This window comes from Priapulus caudatus, unplaced genomic scaffold (genome assembly GCF_000485595.1).
Source record: "Priapulus caudatus unplaced genomic scaffold, Priapulus_caudatus-5.0.1 Scaffold2, whole genome shotgun sequence".
NCBI lineage: Eukaryota > Metazoa > Priapulida > Priapulimorpha > Priapulimorphida > Priapulidae > Priapulus > Priapulus caudatus.
Genome location: NW_014577063.1, coordinates 684,854 through 707,797, shown reverse-complemented (window position 1 = coordinate 707,797; position 22,944 = coordinate 684,854). Strand labels below are relative to the sequence as shown.

Sequence of the window (22,944 nt, the reverse complement as noted above, 5' to 3'; positions counted from 1 at the left end):
TAATATTACCTAGTTTATGTAATATTTCTCTCTAACCAGAAATGTATTTATAAATGTACAGTTGTATGAGTGGTATGCAATATAGTACTACTAGTAGTAGTACTAGAACTGATCAGTAATCAGTAATGATAATCACTAAATCAGTATCACTACTCACTAGTCTAGTGACTAGCACTAGCAGTATCGCTCATAGGGTCTATGTGACGAATGTCCCCCAGGTTACTGCCGGAACGTACCCTGGGTACGGTCCGGTATACCGGAACGTACCCTGGTCACTATTTGATATGGTTAGGATTAGGGTTCGGGTTAGGGAGTAGGCGTAGGCGACTCCCTAGACTCGTTAGTGGAGTAGACGAGGTACGGTTCGGCATATTAGATAGTACCAGGGTACGTTCCGGCAGTACCCCGGGGGACATAGACCCTCTCAGCAGCAGTATCACAGTAACTAACTATTATTTCTATTAGTATTAGTACTAGAGTTAAGTAACTATCAGTATCAGACATAGCTCTATTCTAGTACCGGTACTATAGCCCGCGTACAGTTGCTGCAGGAAATGCAATGCCAATGGCAATGGCCAGGCAATGCAGGGTTCTCCCTAGCTCTAGAACTATAGCCCTCCGCTCCGCTGCAGGGCTATAGAACATACTATGGCAATTTCCAGGTAGTAAGCAAAGACAACTTTTTGCGCTTAATAACTTCTTTGGTACGCCAAATAAAGCACATTCTCTGTCGCACAAATGTCTTAAGTTACTGCAAACACTAAAATTAAACTGCAAACTAATGGTTAAATGTTGTACTTGCTATATTACTCGTCGACAAAATTATTTACCAACTTGTCCCCGCCATTTTTCGTTGCGCGGCGCTAGCGCGGTTCTGGGGCTAGTGAGCGGGCACAATGTATTTCCAAGTGGAGGGGTGGGCAGGTTGCACGCGGTTGCAAACCGCGCTAGCACTGCGCAACAAAAAATGGCGGTTTGCAACCGCATGCAACCTGCCCACCCCTTCACAGTCCACTTGGAAATAACTTGTGCCCGCTCGCTAGCGTGCCGGCTCGCTAGCGTGCCCGCTCACTAGCGAAAAATGGCGGTTACAAGTTTGTAAACAATCTTCGTCGACGAGTAATATAGCAAGTACAACATTTAAGCGTTAGTTTGCGATTTAATTTTAGTGTTTATAGTAACTTAAGACATTTGTGCGACAGAGAATGTGCTTTATTTGGCGTACTAAAGAAGTTATTAAGCGCAAAAAGTTGTCTGCTTACTACCTAAAAATTGTCATAGTATGTTCTATAGCCCTGCGATGGAGCGGAGGGCTATAGTTCTAGAGCTAGGTTCTCCCCAGGATAAAATTGAAACAGGGGAAGGGGGGAGGTGAAACTAGGGGGGTCCGAGGGCCTGGTCGAATGGGAATTCTTGCCGAGGTGGCCCCTCAATTGCAAGTAGCAGCAGCTATGGAAATTGCAGTAGCCTCCAAAGCTGACTCACTCTTATTCCTCATGTAGTTTTTGACTATGCGCATACATGTGTGAACTGTTCAAAAAAGCTCTCTGCTGATTGGCTTAGCTTAGCAGTGAGGGTGACCAGCCAATCACAGCGAAGCACACAAGTGTGCTTTGGTTACTGCTCGCAAAATGGCGGCATCAACAAACGATCGATTCCCGCGCTGTCAAACTTTTATTGAGGTGGAATTTAATCGGGGCGGAGGTAAAAATGAAAAACGACGCGGTCATGAATTTATTCTGCACAACAAGACAAATTCTCACACTGTAATTTAAAACAATAAAACAAGAGAACAAATGCCATATGCCATTTGTAAATGTTTTGTTTTGTTAGATAATTAAGATTGAGCGGTAGATAATTAAGGATTTTGACGTGTTTTTCAAGAAAAACATTTTATTCATTATTATAAAATATAATATCACTATAATTGTAATTCGTAGTGTAAATGTGTTATTTTCAACTTAATATTAATGTTACGAGAGGGTCTGGGTTCTCGTAATGTTAAGAGGATATTTTCGAGGATTTTTCATTCTCGTAACTTTGCGATGTTTCTGTCAACGGTTACGAGTGGACGTTAATGTTAAAAGACTAATGTTAAGACTAATTTTGTTTCTGACAACGGCCCCCAGGTTTGCACACAGTACTCTAGGTGGGGTCTGATGAACGTCTTGTACAGGATAAGGAAACACCTTTTATCTACGTACTTGAATGTTTTCTTGATTGATCTCATTACCCCCATCGCTTTGTTCGCTGCTCTGGTACACTGTAGAGTGGGTTTCATGTCGCTATTTATTCATATCCCAAGGTCTTTTTCTTCAGTGATCTCATCTAACACTCTTCTTGTCCCAGCCTCATCGGTCATTGAGTAATCAAACTGTTCGTTATTTCCTCCTAAATGCATCCGTTTCCACTTCCTGACGTGAAACTTTAATAGCCAATTCCTTGACCATTCACACATCATATTTAGGTCATGCTGCAGTAGCATGCAGTTCGTTGTTGTCGATATAGATTTCCACATTTTTGTATCATCCGCAAAGATTTTCCTATCACAAATTGCTATGTCCGGGATATCGTTTACATATACCAGGAACAGTAGTGGTTCTAAGACCGATCCTTGCGGAACTCCTTTATCTACTGACCACCATTCCGAGTACAGTCCTCGAACGCTCGCCCTCATCTGGCGCCCCACGAGAAAGCTTTCAATCCAGTTTATGAGTGTTCCTCTTATTCCATACGTTTTCAATTTTTTCAATAGCCTCATGTGCAGAACCGTGTGAAATGCTTTTTGATAGTCTAAAAAGATGGTGTCGATGCAATTACCATTGTCAATGGCCTTACTCCAAGCTTCAAATGTCTCTAGGAGATTAGTCAGACAGCTCCTCCTTGACGTAAATCCATGTTGGTGTTCTGTAAACAATTTGTTCTCATCTATGAATTTTACTACTTCATCACGCAATAGCGATTCCATGACCTTACAACACACACATGTTAGTGAAACTGGTCTGTAGTTCTCAGCAGCCATCCTTTTTTGAAGATGGGCGAAACCTGCACTTTTTTCAATTTTGTTGGTAGGGTCCCTTCCTGTAAGGATTTTTGGAATATTAATGTGAGTGGCAATGCAAGTCCATCAGCACATTCTTTTAGCAGAACTTTTCGGGTGTATTCCATCAGGTCCTGGTGACTTGCCTGGCTTCAGTTCTCTCAGCTTCTTTTCCATTTGTGCAGCTGTAATCTCAATACTGTTCAAGCTTGTTATTCGGAATGTTACCCACTGGCTCTGTTACAAACACTTGAAATAGTTGTTCAGTAATGATGCTGCTTCTTGGTCGTTGTCTGTTAACATACCTTTTCCTTTGGCTAATCGAGTTATTCCAGCTTTGACCTTCTGTTTCTTGCGCACGTACCCATAAAACTTCTTGGGGTTGCTCTTGAATACATCAACAAGACCTCGCTCATAATTTTTCTTGGCTTTGTTACACAAGTTGGAAGTGATTTTTCTCTGTTTAACACAATTGGCATAATCTTTTTCTCTGCACAGTCTACAGTATTTAAGTAAAATTTCCTCTTCTTCTGTATTGCTTTTCGAACAAGCTTGGTCAGCCATCTTGGTCTCTGGTTCTTATTTGGTGGTCTCTTCTCTGATACATTCCTCTTACTAAGGTCTTCAATTCTTAGCTCCAACTCCTGCCAAGCACTGTTGGTGTCCAAACCTCGCAATACTGTCTTCCAATCAGTGGCTTTGATTTCTGTGTTTAAAGATATATAATCTTCTTTCCAGTAGTTTCGGCCTTCGTACTTGTGTTTCAGGCTGTTTGGGTCCAGGTGTGTTATGGTCGTCCATGCTAGTCCAATGTGATCGCTCTTCCTGATGGGTGCCAAACAACTCACTTCATCGATCATATTCTCATCATTTGTGAAGATCAGATCAAGTTTAGATGGCTCTTGACCTTCTCTATATGATAATATCTTGTCGGTACCGTCACATGTTGCAATAGAAACATGTCCTGGGTCTTGTCGAGAAACCTACTGTGGAATGACAGTGGACTGCAACTGGTGCAATAGTTCACATAATCAACCTCAGGTATATTAAAGTCACCCATAATCAGAACATGCATCTCCTGTCCACTTGCTACCTTAGAGAATAGATCAATCAACTCCTCATTGTTCTCCTGTGTACTAGCTGGTGATCGATAACACACTCCTATGAATAAAACATCCTCTCCAGTTAGTTGGATTTCACACCATACTGATTCAGCAAACTCGCTAACCTCTAGTCTTGGACAGGTTGATGCTTGGAGATCGTTTTGGACCAGTAATAGTACTCCTTCTCCCTGTGCTCCTACCCGATATTTTCTGAAAAGATCATACCCTCTTAGGGTGAACAAACTGTCTGGAGTGTTCTCATTTGCCCACGTCTCTGTGATACCAATAATGTCTGGTTTCAGTTCGTCTATTAGGGCTTCAAATTCGTCTAACTTATTTACAATGCTTTGTGTATTTGTGTAGAAATTTGAAATAGAATAGGTGCTCCTGTACCATTATTTACAACTATATCCCCTCTATCTCCCCCTAGTATTGTCTCAGGCCTGGTTTCCCGCGTTCCTTCTTTAGCTTGACAATCTGTCCGAACCTTAATACCAGATCCTGCTCCCCTTTGCCTCTTCTTTCTTCTATCTCTGCCACTAAGACTCTTGTCCTCTCCATCTTTTTGGGAGTCAAGTCCGGTTTCACGTAGCATTTCTTCCATTTGTCCTTTTTGTCTTTTAGTGCCTTTGCTTGTCGAAGTAACTGACTTCGTACACTCTCTTGTTTCAAGACAACTTTCATCGGTCTGGCTAAAATTCCCTTGTTTTCCGACTGAATCTTGCCGAGTCTGTAAGTCCTATCGATTTCGACGTACTCCTTGCGAGTTCTTTTATAGCCGAACAGTCATGATTCAGCCTTACCTTGCCATCATCGACACCGAAGACAATGACATTGCACTTCCTGCGGTCCCTATCTTGGATTTTCCTTAATGTCTCATCTATTTTAAGGTCTAGAACACTATCAAAAGTGTCATGTATTTTGTCCAAACTATTGCTAGTTTTGACTACACTCTGTTCTAGATCAATCATCCTTGTGTCCAATGCATTCACTTTGGTCTCTGTCACGGATTGCCTCTGATCAAGGCATGATATGGAGGTGAGCAGTTTCACAACACTTACGTTGCACTTTCTACAATACCAGTGTATGCCTCCCAGATCCTTCTCAATTACCTTATATGTTTCAGTTGGTACTTCCTCACACTCAATGTGGTGCCAGAATTGACAAATCTCGCATTCCAAGGACGACACGAGTCCTTCACTACTTTTCCACACGATCCACACGTTTCTACCGCATCGGTGCCACCACCTTGCTTTTCGCTACCTGTCAAGCTACCCCCCCGTATTGTCTTTCATATTTATATTGCTACTACTTGCTGATCCTCTCAGTAACCTTTTACTCGTAGTCCTAGTACTGTAGACATCTATAGCTGGTAATGTTTACCAACACAACAACACAATAATGCACCACTTAGATGATTACAATTATATTATTACGTATTTACGTTTTTCTGTTTTTTTCTTATTGGTGCAAATAGATGCCACAACACATAGTTAGTCTCTTTACTATATATATAGTAAACTGCTTATACTGTTCCTGTTCCTGTGATGACTAGTGTTAGTGTTAGTAACTGTGTAGGAACTAGCTAGCTGGCTGCCTTCCTTTCTTCGTTCCCGACAAGCCACCCCGGGTAACACAGCAAATGAGACTAAGTTGGCCTGTGTTAGAGGTAAAGAATAGACACAGTGCATATATGCTAAATAATTAGTGTTACCTTAGGCTTTTGCCAAGTATCTTGAATGTTTAGTGTAAATTCAGGCGGGAAAAATTGTTTGTTGTTGTTTGACTAATGGATGCACTCTTGTTTTCAATGTAATGCTGTTGCAGCTAGTTAGTTAGCATCGCATGAAATAACTCGTGCACAAGTAACGGAAATTTGAGAAATTCACGGTAAATAACGTAATTAAGTTATGTTAGTAGTACTACTACTAGTATCTATACAACTTTCAGCCAGAGAAGAGCACACTGTAGTGTTAAATCGGAGCGCCGCGAAAACACGTCCTCTCCCATCGACACACCCTGTCCGAATCCCTGTCACCAGCACTGTCACTGACACTGACGCTCATAGGGTCTATGTCCCCCAGGGTACTATCGGAGGTTACCCTGGTAACTATCTGATATGGTTAGGGAGTAGGCGTATAGGCAACTTGATTCGGTCGCCAGTGAGTTTATCTGAAGAATACCCGTACACGTTGGTTGAGCGCTGTCGCTCTGCGGCACTTGTTTAATTAAAAACACGAAACCTATTTAGAGACTGCATATAGCTAAGTGTAGTGTCTGTTGTATTCACATTTAGCAGAGTGATTGACCTTTATGTCATTATTGTTTTTTTGTTAGGTCTTGACTGTATAGAGAACATGGCAGATCTAGTGTGAAGTAATAGAAGGTGAGCATGTAAACACAGTTAATTAGCTCATTAAATTAACGCTAACCTCATTGTGTACATTACTAACAACACGTAATTACACGTTGGGATGCCGTGCAGTGTTGAAACTTTGTTTGTTCGTCTCTGTTAATGAATGTTATGTTACGTCTCTACCACGTAGGAAGGTGTTGTGAATTAATTCTAGCATCTTGACTTAATTTGTCTGACATGATCGATGAACGGTCTGCATTTCCTTTGTAAATGATCATGACCTGTAATGGCTTTCTTCTGGGTAATAATTTGCTTTCTGCGTCAGACCATACATGTGTACTGCAAATCTGTACTTGTTACCGCTCGTTCGGGTAAATAAATGAAGCGCTGATTGGTCGTTTGCCTTTGTCATTAGCGTTCCTGACAGTCAAGAAATATCAAGTGTAATACGATTATGGTTAGAAATTCTTTGACTTGTCAATAGTAAGTTGTGAAATTCAGAATAAATGCAGACCTCCACGTTAATGTCCACTATTGTGCAGCAATTGATTTTAGCGGTAGCTTGTAATCATTGAGAACAAATCAGGTGAAACGTAGGCAATCACGAAAATTACTGCACAGAGCTTTCCAGTTGGGTACAACAATGGCATTTCCCTAGGTTAGTGAGTCGTAAATAGTCTGCCAGAACTGTTGCATGTTGATGTTGCTTGTAAGTCGGTCAGCAGTGGCCAAAGCTAGTTTCATTCGCACTGTGCCACTTGTTCATGAATGATTTTTAGCCCGCCAGAATAAGTATCTAGGACAGTGAATGAGTACGCTACAGCACAGTCACACATTTCGTTTAGATCCACCTGCTAGCCCATGTATGTACACATAATACGCATGAGTCACTGGAGCGGTGAAAATGTTCCAGGTTTTGGTCGACTTATCGTGGTGGTATAATGTGCCACTGTTTACTGTATGACGTGGATTTAGTTTGTTGGTACTTTGGATCCCTAACTGCTTAGTCGTTTCTGTGGCATCGTGATGTGTAAACTTCAGACGAAAGTTAAGCGTGTTTTACATAAATATGTGCAGTTTTGAGTTGATAGCTCACTAGCATGGACAAGCAAACTCCGTGAGCTACACTGTTAGTTTGCATATTATGATCTGCAGGTCAAAAACTTGCTTAGCGATTTATAGTGCTGTATTGTGTGTTTGTATTGCGTGCCATGCGTTGGCAGAACATCTATTTGTGCTATTAAAGCCCTGGACTGTGCATGCATAGAAACATGCGTGTGGTATGTTTATATTGTAATATATGTATATTGTTATAACCAGTTCGAAAAAGTGGTTGCTCTCAGACTCTGCATTGTATTCAATACTGCATCTTTGTGTATAGTGTGTGGCTTTGAATGTTCGTACAATAATTTTAACACCTTTGAAATTTGATTGCATTAGCACAGTTGGTATCCCTCTAGGTTTGCTTGAATTTCGTTCCTCACTGTCATTTACATGCTGTTTAATTGAGTTTTTTTTAGCCAGATCTATAGCCAAACTTTTGTGATTACTGTGTTGCAGTAAGCCGTGGCTGTAAGGTGGTAGATGCATGTAAGATGTTGGCAGAGACTGGTGGTCTAGCGTTGGCTGGAGCCGGCCTGGCCATCACTACTATCGTCGTGCTCATCTATGCTGTGGCCATTTGCGTTTGTTGTCAGCAGAGACCAAAGTAAGTACCAACTCTTTTTTAATCATGCTAAGCCACTGAAATTAGTTGCTTTTATCCTTTTCATCAGACATAGGTGTTATCCTGCGGGGTTACTGTACCTAACTTGTAGTAGCTAGTTTTGTTGTAAGTAAGTGCATTTGATGCAGGCATCTTGAGTAGTAAGTTGCACTGTTACAGTGCTTCTAGTTTTCGAATCAATTATATTCGTTTAGTGCTTCAACAGATGCACAATTTATGTGCTTGCATGAAATTTCACATTCATAATGTACAATCAAGGAAAAAGAAAATACATAGAATAATCATAGAAAATACTTAGAAGTTAAGACTAGCAGGTAGTAGCAGTGACTAAAATGTTTTACGTTTAATATATAGTACATAATAGAATAAATATTAGAACTTCGTGAAAGGTTTATGTTGAACGGATTATCTTGAATTGTCAGAAATACTATTACTAAATCACATTGACAATGATATTGTGATGCTATAGGCTACTTTGTATGTACCTGTGTGTGTGTGTGTGTGTGCGTGCGTGCGTGCGTGCGTGCGTGCGTGGGTGGGTGGGTGCGTGCGTGCGTGCGTGCGTGTGCTTTAAACTACAAAGGGAACATATCCAGACAGATAATTCTTTAGTTTTTTTTCAAGATATTTGCATGTCCTATTGTTGTTCTCCCATTCTATTATCTAGACCTATCTTGCACTGTAGTACGTACCATGTGCAACATGTAAGTGCCAAGTGCTGTAATATCAACATTCGCTTCTGTGTTTAGGTGTGAGGCTGTGAAGATAGATCAGCTGATATCAGTCAGAGCAGAAAATACACTGGATGTGCCCCCAGTGCAGGTCTGTACATTAGTCTCATAGTTTATGGCTTGCTTATTTTGCACGGTTACACCCACAACACATGTCTGGTATGTCAGCCATGCTGCATCTATAAGATGTGCTGTATTCAGAATAAATGAGGCAGCTAGTAGATTGACCTATACACCAGGCATAATGGGCCCGCAGGTCGAATCAGCGAGTGTTGCATAATTAAGGACGTTTTAAAGACAGTGCATAGTAACAAATGGCCGTAAAGTTGACATGTTGACACGCTCGTAAAACCTCGTAAAAACTGGGTGAGCTGGGCCGACTCTCTAAGGGGCTTGATTATCTCACAGATAGGTCGTTTTATGAATGAGAATATCTTTCATGAGTTCAATGAGGCCACCCTTAAAAAATTGTTTGTTTCCACTTTACCTACTCGCCTCTCAGGGTACCGAGTAGGTAGGTAGGTGAAAAATATTTTCTTATTAAAAACAAAATTCCCTCCTATACTCCACAAATTGTGGTACACCCAGCCAATATTTGCATCAGCAGGTGTCCCAGCACTCCCCTGAAAACTTACTATATTCGCACGTGCACTGACGTGTATGCCCCGCTCTTTTAGCTTGCGCTGTGCACACATTAGCCTGTGTGTACATGTACTGCTCTCTCGCTGTGCAGGGCGTGAGTGTGTTTTATCAGCGATTGCAGCTCATAAAGGAGGAGTACACAGATCATGCCCTGGAGATGTAAAATTCACTGATCGTTCCAAGCCACTGAACGTATTAACTCTCCCATCCGAAATTGCTAAAGTAAGGTCCTTTGAAATAGAACTGAGAATACAGGAATTTTGATATTTTACCAGAGACTAAATTTAAAATGTCTTCAACCTGTTAGTGTAACGTTGGAATGAGCGTTCATGTAGAAATGATGTAGAAACAGGTCCAAACTTGTTTTACATTATCTTTAAGTTTTCTTTTCAACACATACCAGGCCTACCAATGCCTATGAGACACAATACTGTGTTCATGTTTAATTTAGTACTATTTTCAGTATATACAGCATGATAAAGTAAAAAAAAGTGTAGAACTCACGAGTTGCTTTTTACCGCTTCAAGAAGGTTTCATCTTCCACAACCGCTTGACTTGAATAAACTTCATATCATGCCATGATATTATAACACCTCTGTATAAAATTATATCAGTATGCGTGCGTGCGTGCTTGCATGCGTGTGTGCGTTTGTGCTGTCACACGCATCACAAACCTCTCTTACCACTGCACCGAGGTGTCCTTATCTAATAGTGTAACTTTGAAGCATAAATATAATTATAAATATTAATCGCCAACGTGTGCTGCAATCATTTCTCGTGTGGGCTGACTGGCAAACTTGGAACTAACAACTGTGCAATCACTGAAGGGAATCATTGAGGCTGTTACTGTTAGAGATAAAGCAGATAGGCAGTCGCACAAATTGTAGCACAATGGCTTTAATACAAAGAATGTTGATGCTTATCATCTAAGATCATTATCATTAAGATAGCAGAGTGCTCACTACTGACTGGTGCTGGTTGGTCAGCAATCTTGGAACTTTAATGGGCATGAAATTAGTGCAGTTGGGCAAATAAAAAGAGAACTGCAATGATGAATAGATGAAGTGAATAGACTCTCATTCATTGACACTGATCAGTATGAGTAAGAAGTTTAGATGTGTCACATTGTCGATGTGTGTCGTCTTTGGCAGAATAACAGCCTAGTTTAGTGTTGGTTTAACCCTCAAGGAGAAATGGTTGTAAAGAGGCAAAGTGAGCTCTTGGGTATAGTCTCCTTAAATCTCACGCAGGAACTTTGGCACCAGTGTTGAGATGTGTACTGTCTCTGTCTGCAAAACTGTTTATCTGCACAGCAAACATTCACACCTTTATTCTGCGATGTATAATAAACTCATATAATTGAGGCCATAATTTAGCTGTCATTGGCTGAATTTACGTGCAACAATATCAAGATCTACACTGTTTCTAAAAATTTCTAACAAATTATAGGCCATATGTACACTCATATATACCCTACCTATGTAAACAGTATATACCTATAGGTATGTACTATACCTTTGGATTTATGTACCCAACAAATATGTACGTATTATTAATAGGGTGCGTGCATACATGCATATCTAGAGTACATAATAGAGATGTAATCTCTATTATATACTCTTGATGCATATATGTTTGTGTTTGCATGTGCATTTCAGCATATGAGCGAGCTTGCATTATTGCAAGAATGTGTAGTAATGTATATATATAATTAGTAGGACGTGCATGACGGTTACAATTGTAATCATAGTATGCTATCCTGATTTACACAATTACAGAACCAGGATTTGACCACGTCAGTCGTCAATGCCGAACCGGACAGTGGGCGATACAGCAATGGTGACGCGCCCAGCAGTCCTACTGCTAGTCCCGAAAACAATGTCATGAACACCTCGTCAACGTCGTCCGAAATAAGGTATGAAATTATGCAGATGTGTCCCGGCTGTGCGAATTCAGAAATTAATTAATAGTGCGTACTTCTGCTCTGCTAATTATCTCCTCTGGTACATTAATCATTCATTTTTTGTTCCATTGGTGTATTTCTCTACTTTCCAAACTTATTTACTCTTTCATACGTCTCCTCTGCCTTTTATTTCCTCTGGTAAATTTGCCATTTATTATTATACTGTTGGCATACTTCTCTACGTTCTGTATATACTTATTTAATCTTTCATACGTCTCCTCTGCTTGTTATTTCCTCAGTTACCTTCATCTTTGATGTTATTCCATTGGCATACTTCTCTTCTTTTCATACTAATCTACTCTCTCATACTTCTCGTCTGCTAATTGCTTTCCCTGGTACCTGCATCTTTTATGTTATTCCATTGGCATACTTCTCTTCTTTTCATACTCATCCACTCTTTCTATCTTTGCTATCTCCTCTGCTACCTGCTACCTTATCGACAAAGGTTTAGTTATTATCCCGATTACGACGTGTAACTTCATGTGGTAGATATATACGCCATCTTTACTTCACACGTGCATCCGCGACACGTTCAGGCACGAAAACAAGACCAGCCGCCGGCTTCCCGAACCGCCTCCTTTGGTCACGAGGGAGGACAGCGCGGCATCGTCAGAGGGCGCCACTGCGGACGTGAATCGGGACGTCCAGGGCGTCGACAATGAGTCCGAGCTTTATGCGTCGGTCAGCGATGACGTTGCGGTGCAAGTCAGTTTGGACGCCAGAGGGCGCCCCGAGCCACCTTATGCCAAGGTGAGCTAAAGTGAAGTTTAGATTGTGGGAGAGTTCGGCCGCGGATATGTTTTCTGTGTTGCCTTGTTTGCCTGTGTTCATGCATTTACACTTATTATATGCAAACAAAGCAGGTAAGGAGGGAAGGAAGTAGGAGTAGGAGTACGAATTTTGAGGTGTGGCTTTTTTCGTTTGTCAATTATTCAATCCATTGATTCGTCTTTTAATTCAGGCACGTTTTTATCAGGAGAAATAGGTTCTGGGGTTCAATTATATGATTTTATGAAAATATATGAGGCACTTGCATGTGCTGAACGCATGATGAGTGTAGTACAGCTTTGAATACGCTACATTGCTATGCTAGGTGAAGAAGCCCAATGCTGCAGCCGAGCCGGAGCCGCCATACTCCAAGGTGACTCCTCCGTTCACGGCCGTGCAGGGAGCCATCCAGGGCTCGGGCGAGGACTCGGCTGGCTACACTATCGTCAGGGAGCCCGCGCCCGACTACAGCACGGCCGAGCCAGAGGACGTGTACGAATCAGTGCAGGTGAGAAATCCTCGCAGAATAATTACTACTTGAAAATGCATTGTCATTCAGAATTGTGAATTAATGCAGGTCAGATTGCTTTTCAGCGAAATTGTTGCGTGTGAAAATGCGTTGGAATGAATTGCGACTCCGAAGCGTTATTTGCGGATAAGCTTAGCTTAGGAAGGGCAGATAAACCCTGCTGTATGGATGGATGTATGTATGTATGTACGTGCTATTTGCGAGGGATGAAAAGTTATAGGCGTATGTTGTATGAAGGTGGATGTTTTAAATGTTAGGAATAACAATTTTACTACAGACTACTACAGTTATTTCCATATTATACTGTGAATCGATTAATATTGTTTGGCTCCTGATTATACTTATAATTCAGACTGCCAGTGTTCATCTACTTATTATTTTAATGTGCATGCATCTGTGTAAGCAGGCCTCACGGGGGAACTTCTGCTGTTACAGGATGCGGAAGCACCCCCACCCGTACCAGCAAAAAACTTTAGTCCTGATGAGATGGAGTGCGATGCCAGTCCAGGAGCCGTTGGTGGCTATCCACCAGGCATTGCCCCTGCTAGCGTCACGGCTGTACAGTCTACAAGCAGGGCAGACAGCAAAGAGAGCTCTTACTTCAGTATAGGTAGGTCAAGTACGTGGGAGAACGTCTTATAACAGTCAGATGCTACAAGTGTATACGTTATAAGAGTATACCGAACGATTGTTGCCTCTGCAGGCAGTGTGTTAGCCAGAGACCCGTCTACCCATCTTTTGGACGGCCTATTCTTGGATGAGACGGATGGAATTTGATAGAGACGGCATGAGGGCGGCCCAATTTTACGCCTGTATGAAAATAAAATTGTCGGTTTTTCCCCCTAGGGCGCTTCACACCTGCAGCATCCTCGCTTCGCTCAGATGGTGAGACTCCCTGATTTCTGGCTTTCCTGGCTAACACCTTGTCTCCAGGTACCTGTGTCTAGACTGCATACCTGTTAACACTAGTCTTGCGCTACAGGCATCCGGGAGCCATTGGAAAACCTCAAGGCGCGTGAGCAGACGAGGCAACTCGAGCGAGAGAGGCAGCAGAATGTTGTCACGACGAGCGGGGCTTCCACCGACGAGGAACATTACTACACGACAGTTCACAGCGATTACGGCGACTCGGATATGTACGCTCAGGTGCGTTACCTGTACTTACCTGTGCTACGTTCAGGTACTTTGCTTTGCCTTTGCTTTGCCTTGTACTCTGCATAAGACAGTAAGATCTGCCTTGTACTTTACTTTACTTTGCATTGTACTTTGCTTTGCCTTGCCTGTGCTTTGTTTACGTGTGCCATGGCTTGAATCAATCTTATGCTGCGTTTACACTGTGTTCCCGGCGGCCACGGCAGCCCCGTTTCAGGCCACCGTGGACAAAACGGGATGAACGTGAGACAACGCGGGGGGACGGAATGGGCAAACGTGACAGGCCGTGATTGCCGTGGATGCTGCGCTAAATTATTAATTTGTCAAAAGATTTGCCATGGCAGTCACGGTGCGGATGAGAAACGTAATAGACCGTAGTAAAACGGGGTGAACGCAACAAAACGTGACAGTACGTAATAGGCCGTAACAAAACTTGGAGGCGGTCCGTAGTGGGACGGGAAGGGGCGGACGGTACAGGACGGGTTCGGCCCGGCGCGTTACGGCGCGTTGCGTTCTACTACGGACTGACACGGCGCGCGCGGTCCTAAAACTGGACTAAAACTAAAAGTAAAGCTAAAATGTTGAGTAGTGGCCCAGCTGCTGCCTTCTGTCTTCCGATAACCATTCGCGCACCCACATGGATCTTGGCCTTCTCATCCGCCTTCTTCCTGACTGCTACACTCTGGCCTTCCCTCTCTGCAACTGCTGCTGGCCTTCTTCTTGCTGATGCAAAGACTGGATGTATGCACCCAGCAAACATGCAAACACAAAATCTTCATCTTGGGCATTCATGATGTTGTCTCGTCGAAATCTCAGAATACAATGATTGCTATTGCTTGGGAGGCCTTCTTTTTATACCGTGGGCACAAACGTGCTCCAAAGCTGCCCGGCGTCCACGTTTCATCCGTAGAAAGCCTTGACAGAACGTGAAAAACGTGTCAGACCTTGATCAGATCGTGAGAAACGTGAGGGACCCCATCAGAACGTGACGGGCCGGGAGGGAACGTACTGGGATCTGTGGTAGACCGCGGACCGAACCGTAGTGCGCCTTGGACCCTCCGGCACTCAGCAGCCCCTTCCCCCCACGGCCCGTCACGGATACCGTGATAGACCGTGAGAAAACTTGGCAAGACCTAACAAAACTTGAATACAGAGGAAAAAATTGCCATAATCCCGCGGTGCACTACGTTTCGGGCAAACGGGGCTGCCGTGGCCGCCGGGAACACAGTGTAAACGCAGCATTACCCACACAATCTGTTTGTGTTCATGTATCAGCTCTGAAAAAAGGATGATGTTCAACTCTTGTAACTAATTACATTTTCAAAAACAATTGAAGCTATATAACTTTCTCATAGTAACGGGTCACGGTTTTTTCCTGCAATTGGCTCAGCTTTGGTGTTTTCTTGCACAGATTATACAACATTTGGCATGCATACGGGGAATAAAGTGATTTAAAAATTAAAGATTTAAAATTTAAGTGATTTAAAAATAAAGTTTTAAAGTGCATATGTTCAAACATATGCAACAGCGTTGTTGTTACTCATCTCGTTTTTGCAAATAATACATTTATCTGTTCATTTATATATTTGCTTATTTATTTATTCCTTCATTTGTTCATTTATCTATACATAAGCAGCCGGCTGTTGTGTGACTGGTTGCTAAAAGTGACAGTATTTGCAGGTTGGGCCGAGAGTCACTGTAGAGGCAAGGGACGGTACGACGCATGAGTCTGGCTGCAACAGCCCTGCGAGTGAGCTGTATGCAGAGATCGATGCGCGCTCTGGTGGCCAGGGTTCGAACCGGAGCTCACTCTATGCAAAGGTGAACTACGGCAGTGCTGGGAACAGCCGGCATGACCCTCCTCCTGAGCCACCTGCCGTGGAGCGACTCTATAACATTACCTATGGCATGGGTAAGAACACGTAGATGTGTGTACTTGTCACAGACACTTTCAATGGCACAAAGCAGATAGCATACGTAGCAATGCAATGTTTAGATGCAATCACTTCGAGCCTGGTTGGCGTGTTTAAAAGTTACTTGGGTAATTTTGCTGATAATGTTTTGTGTGTGGATATACATTAAGCAGATAACATGTTGTTTATGCAACTTGTCAAATTTTAAAGTAAATGTACTTAAACATAAAAAGGAATATATTTTACCATGCTAATTCATAGAGAAGTATTCCGATCACTTGGCTGTATCTGCTTCATTGAATTTTGAACACTGCTTCCACAGTAATTCTTTCTAATGACAGTTATGATGTTCTGAAGAACTGTGGTGAAAACAGTAATACTTTAAACAATGAGTTAAACGTAAATGTGTTTATACACATTTCTGTAACTTAGACAAGCTTTCGACGATTAGCTCAAAAGATGAAAGAGATAACTAAAGAAAGATGATCGTTTTAACATGCTAAGATTATAAAAGTGAGTCTCTCAGCAGATGGGAGAGACCACTCAAAGATGTAAATGATTCGACCGTTATATGGTCTCGTGGCTTGATTGTAAAGAGCAAAGAAATTCTGCATTGTCGGTAAAATGTCAGCAATTGTTTTTGGGTCATAGTGTCAACGGTTCTCCGATGTTGTCTACAATATGGTATTAATTATATTTATTTATATTATCATTAGATATTTATATATATATTATTTTATAATTATTAATTAATTTTTTAATTTTTCACCTGCAGCGTCAGCGCCGACTGTGCCGTCAACGCCGCCGCCTCGCGCGTCGTCACGGCCTGCCAGCGAGCACGTGTCAACGTCGCCGACTCTGTCAACGAGCGTCACCGACCTTTACGCCGTCGTCGACCGATCGCGCAAGAAAACAAACAAGCGGCGCTCGTCGCCGGGCGTGGACTCGCCCGACGGCGGCCGATCGCGTCACTCGGTGCCAGATGGCGCCGGCGGTCGGACGCGTCGCGGCGGCGGAGCGCGGCGATGAGGACCCGCGGCGTACGAGCGCATCGTGGACGCGCTGACGACGTCGTCGCTCTACCGACGCGAACGCCCCCCGAGGGCGGCCTCCGGGACGGCGAGCGCCCGACGCGCGTTGCCGCGGCGACAAGACGGGCAGCCTGACGCGGCACGTCAGCGGCGCCCTCTACTGCTCGTCGGCGTCGATAACGTTCATCGACGACATCGACGACGCTGACGACGACAGCGACGATGACGGCGGCGAGCCGAACTACAGCACGGTCGAGGAGACGGTTGCCGCGGCGACGGGCCCGCTCGTCGTCACGCACTCGCGTCAGTCGAGCCTCAACTACGAGGAGTCGTGGCAGCAGCTGGAACAGCAGAGCAGCGGTGCGGCGGGGGAGACGGCGAATCCGCACGGGCTCGTGCACATCAGCCGGCACCGGCCGACGGCGAATTTGTGGATGCGGCCGGAGCACATCTACCAGGAGCTGGATCCTGAGCTGGTGCGCCGACGCAAGGACAGTGCGCAGAAGAAGGCCCGCCGAAAGCAGGAGGAGGAGGAGAAGAGGATGATGCTCCAGGAGCTAGAGGAGGAGGGGGAGAAGAAGAGGAGGTCCCATTGGGAGGTAGAGGAGGAGGAGAGAAGGAGGTCCCACCGGGACATGGAGGAGGGGGAGAAGAGGAGGTCCCATTGGGAGGTAGAGGAGGAGGAGAAAAGGAGGTCCCACCGGGACATGGAGGAGGGGGAGAAGAGGAGGTCCCATTGGGAGGTAGAGGAGGAGGAGAGAAGGAGGTCGCACCACCGGGAGCTAGAAAAGAAGGATAAGAGGAGCTCGCATAGGGAAACGGAGGAGGGGGAAAAGAGGAGATCGCATCGGGAGCTAGAGGAGGAGGAGAGAAGGAGGTCCCACCGGGAGCTGGAAGAGGAGGATAAGAGGATGCGGCGGAAGCGGGAGGAGGAGGAGGAGGAGAAAAGTATGCTCTGGGCACGCGAGAGAAAGGAGGAGGAGATGCAGTGGACGGACAGTGTGCAGAGGAAGGCCCGCCGAAAACGGGAGGAGGAAGAGAAGGATGCAGAGGAGGAGAAAAGTAGAACACGTCAGGGGTGGGAAAGTAAGGAGCAGGAGATGCAGTGGCTGGACAGCATGCAGAGGAAGGCACGACGAGAACGGGAGGAGGAGGAAGTGAAGCAGAGGAAGATGCAGAGGAAGCGAGAGAGTCAGGAGGAGGAAGAGCAGCAGAGGAAGATGCAGAGAGAGCGTGGGAGCCACGAGGACGAGAATCAGCATCAGCGACATTCTGCGCAGGTGAGTCCGCACAGAGAGTGGGAGAAGGGAGAGGACGAGAGGAGGCGGAAGGAGATGCGGGAAAGGCGATCGAACCCGGGTAGTGGCGTGGAGGGTTACGATGACATGGAGGAGGAGCTAAGCACCCGATTCTGATCGGGGTGAGGTCTTCTGATAATCAACTGTGAGACAATAATGTTATGGCCACTTCTCGAAGCAGATCCCCAGTTTGTCTCTGCCGTAGGTGCTTTTGCGTGTTCAAGATAGCCGGTGTTTGACTGTACCTAGTGCAGAGTCACAATTTCTCCGTGTAACTTATTTCTCATGAGACAGAAAGTGTGTCCGCGGTGCCATCAGAGTAGCTATGTACATTGTCGATGTGTTATAAATTATATAAGTAATGAATGTGCGCTGTAAATACGAGTTACCAGTGAGGGTAGCAATTGATATACCTTGTGCGTGCATAATGAAGCAATTTATTATTATGTTATCAATTATTTCTATTAATAAAAGTTAAAGTTAAAACCTTCCCGCGCCTTCATACGCATAGCGTATAGCTACAGGCGCATAGGGCGGTGCCTATCTCCGTTTCTGTAACCCTGAGGCCCCGCAGCTGCTTTCACAGTAAATGCTACAGTAGGGGGTTAGTCCACTGGTAGCACTGCGAGTTAACTTGCCACACTCTATCTCTATTTGCTGAATGCTAAGCAGAGAAGCCGTGTGTATCATTTTTTAAGTCTTTGGTATGACCCGGCCAGGAGTTGAACCACCGACCTTCCACATACGAGGAGATATTTCTATTAATAACGTGAGGTGACATTATTGGGGTTCGTTCTATCATCAATTTAAGCGCATGTGCTGATTTCACAACATCTTGTGGCACCAAGTGACGCTTTCTGCATTTCAATTGTAGAACGAGCAAGAGAGAGAAATCGAAATATGACATGGTTGAAACGCGGGCTTTTGAGATCTCATATCCTGTACCATATGTAATACACAGCAGAGAGAGAAACAGTTTCCACCTCTGCACTTTCACATAACGCAGATGTATGTGGTATGTTACAGGTCATTATACTACAGGTCTTTATATATACTGACATTTTTTACATAAAAGACACGATTCGGTGGTGGCCTCCATAGGCCATATAGCGAAAAGAAAATTAGGCCAGAAATGAAATGATTTCATACTCAGGAACATACAACTCCAGAATATACCCTAAAGCATGGCCATAATACATGCTACGGATACTGATAAAAAACTTAGGTAGTTTGCTTCATTGACTTTTATTTGGTGTCGTTTTACACATTAGTGGTCGTAATTAGAGGGATAATTAGATTTAAATGGGTTTATATATGTAATTTATTTGCGGTGTTGGAAAACGAATTGCTAATTTCCACAAAATAGTGGAGCCCCCTACTGCTTCGGTTGGGGGGGGGGGAATAAGCTCTGTTATGATTAATTTATGATTAATTATGCGAGGGAAAGACTTGTACATTAGGTTTCGCTACGTGCCCTTTTATGCTTTCTATGCTTTTTTGCGAATGCGTGACTGTAATAATTAACATATAACGCGTGAGTTGTAATCTATTGTTTCATATTACAATTGGTAATATGTGTACATATATGATCTTTTGAATGTGTGCATATCGTATTTAAGGGGAAATCAAAATTATAGGAAGGTAGCACTAAGTAGTTCGTGAAAAGACCTCGATTTCTATATCAATGTGATGAGTGCAATGTCCACTTCGCTGTGTAATTATCTGTAATGAACTAGTTTTAAGTGTGCCATCGTTGTACTGCGTTGAATGGTCTATGTAAACAGTATTGTTTACATTAATTGTAAAGAGAGCACACTATGTCTCTAGATCTATTATTTTATACAGCTAGCAGTTCGGAGTTTCTAGTAAGTTTTTAATGTATTGTGATTCGGTTTATAATGCGCTCACTTTCAACTTGTTGTAAACGCTATTTGTGAAATTTATACGCATTAGTTATTAATGTGCTTCTTACATACATATAGGCCAGTAATCGGCTTGCTGCCCAAGAATGCCATATCAGCTTTCAGTTATAGACACACGAACCAATATCCTCGATTTGAGTAACGAAATCGGAACGCCGCCATAGATCAATCGACGCGTAGCAAGTGAGAGTTAGCGGTACTATAGTATAGTATTACTCTAAGTCAGTGCTTCTTAACCTTTTTTGAGTCATGGACCCCTTTGAGAATCTAGTGAAAGCTACGGACTCCTCCCCAGATAAATGCACATAAGCACATAAACGCAAATGTTTTATGCGCCTGGTTCACGGACCCCCTGAAGCCCATCCACGGATCCCAAAGGGGTTCATGGACCAAAGGTTAAGAACCCCTGCTCTAAGGTAGTGGTACTTGGAAGTGTCTGCGTTGCGTTGCCTGGGCTTTCAATGCTGTCAGATCGCTGGCTGCTGCTGTTGCTCGTTCTCACTGCAGCTATTCCTGCCCAGTCCGGAGCAAAGACAGGCTCTTACGCTTGCTCACATGGATGTCTATGCGGTGCATGTCGAAGACACGTATGAAAGTTAACTGAGTAGAGATGATTTTTCGTGTGTTTTCTTCGAGGCTATGATGTTATTATGCAACGGTCGGTCACTTACGTTATATTAATGCGTGTGTGCGTGTGTGTATATGTATGTATGTGTGTATATGTATATATATATATATATATATATTATATATTGAACTGTAGGTAGAGTAATAAGGAAAGGAGCTTTTTATTACAGAAAGCAAATTGTCATTATCTAGTCAATGATCAATCGGGCCTACCAGTAGTGTAAAGATAAAATAGTACTTTGCGTTTCACGCCCTCCTTGCTCTTCCGTTTTCTGTTGTTATTTGAAGTCTTTCTGTTTGATATACTGGTCCTACTTGCGGTTTAAACCGCTGAGGCCGTTGAAAATTGGAGGTAACGTATTTGTAGGCGCGAGCGAGCTGATTTCATAGAATTCTTTATATATTTGTTAGGAACCTAGGCCGCCAGATAGTAAAGAGATCTGCGTATATAACATAGATAGAATAATGTCTAGCCTCCATCATGTCTAAAGTTAGTGTATAGGGATACAAAGTGCAGTCGCAAATTCGATTGGCATTTAGACCGTATATATATATAAACAAACACACGTGCTCGTGTGTATCTATGGTGTGACGTTTTACATGTTTCTATGTGTGGAGGGATGTTGGCCCCGATGGCTATCATATCCCCAGTTATCCATATCCCGGGCTATCAGAGAGAAAAATTAGTGAGAGAAGAGGGAGTTGGTGATAATCATGTTCCCATGCAGTCATTAATGAATACTTTAATCGCTATTTGTGATATTGCTATTTAATAAGTTTGCGATGCAGACAAAATTTGGTAGTAGCGTTCGCATCCTATACGTTCGTATCTTATTACGAAGCCTACGTTCGCGTATGTCTCACGGTGACTATTTTATTAGACGTAATCGGATCCTGGTCAGGATATATTAGTCGGCGCGAAGCTGCTTACTTGAAAAAAAAGCAGCTGTTTTCTTTTCAATTCGTGAATGGAATCATTAAGATATTAGACAAAATCATGTTTTTTGAAAGTTTTACAGGAAAAATCTTCTAGGCGAATGTGTAAATGGGTGTCAGTGCGTGTTTGAGTTTTAACAGTGAATTTACGTTGAGACGTCGTATTTTCGTGTTTGCGATTGTATCGCCCCTGAATCGATTCGAGCTTAGATGGTAAATTAATAGTAAGCGTGTGTAGTTTTGACGATGTAATAGGAAACACTGTCAGTCATAAGTAACCGGCGGGTATGTTCCCATCACGGTGTGTTCATATTCGTTAGCTCATTTTCCTCTATTATTATGTGTTATTGTCGTCTCGGCGTAGCAATTCTGAATTGCGACCCTAAATTGGCTACTGCGGGCTAGTGAAGTAGTAGCAAGTGATAATTTTACGGACGCTTTATATGACTCGTTTGCACATTTTTTGGTTTAGCGGGTTTGCGTAACATCTATGCAATCGTTTTTAAAATTTCACTTTATATTTGGTAGTAGTGTTAGTTCGTAGGGTTCACTCTCAGTGCTGATGATTTGAGATCGGTATCAAAGTAAGTTTCTAACAAATTGTTACACACCGGCAAAACCGCCGAAGCAGTTAATATAATTAAATTAAAGGCTCGTCCTTGGATCTTTATCCGACATGAATCCTTTTCGATGTTTGGTAATAGTGAAACGTGGAGATGATATGCCGATGGTTGATAAAATTCCTTGCTAGGTTTGCGCCTCTTGTGCGTCTCTTAAATGTGTTGATGGGCGGGTGACGCTGTTACAGCGTTTGGTCTGGCCTTGTGGCCCTGTTATAGGATTCGTTGCGTTCTGTGCAGTGTACTTCCGTGCATTATTATAACGAGCAGTGCGTTGACGAGTTGGTATCAGTTGCATAATGTGTTTTCTGTGCATAATTTATATAGTTTTGAAAGGACGTTTTTTGTGATGTCAATAATTTCTGGTATATAACGTGCTTTAACTATTTACGCTAGCTATGCCTTGCATGATTTTTCTACTTCGTCCAAATTGTATACAATGTAGAAAGTGTTAAATACAGATCTATTGAATTAAAATAATTTACATGTTCATACTAATGTTTATACTGTGATTCCGAGATATCTAAATAACAGAATAGAATTAGGAACGTGAGAAAATTATAATTATGAATCGTAACTGTAAAAAC

At 43.1% G+C, this 22,944-nt stretch overlaps 1 protein-coding gene across 1 annotated transcript; it reads left to right on the top strand.

Annotated features, from left to right (window-relative positions):
• The first annotated feature begins 7,362 nt into the window (after positions 1-7,362).
• Positions 7,363-18,750, top strand: LOC106817062 (protein split ends-like). Its single transcript, XM_014821743.1, has 12 exons — positions 7,363-7,779; positions 8,060-8,207; positions 8,975-9,047; positions 11,377-11,513; positions 12,098-12,311; positions 12,655-12,837; positions 13,294-13,468; positions 13,841-14,004; positions 15,691-15,922; positions 16,699-16,917; positions 17,027-17,540; positions 17,685-18,750. Exons 2-12 carry the CDS (start codon positions 8,095-8,097, stop codon positions 18,367-18,369), a joined length of 2,709 nt encoding a protein of 902 aa, XP_014677229.1. The 5' UTR covers positions 7,363-7,779; positions 8,060-8,094; the 3' UTR covers positions 18,370-18,750.
• The last annotated feature ends 4,194 nt before the right edge of the window (positions 18,751-22,944 follow it).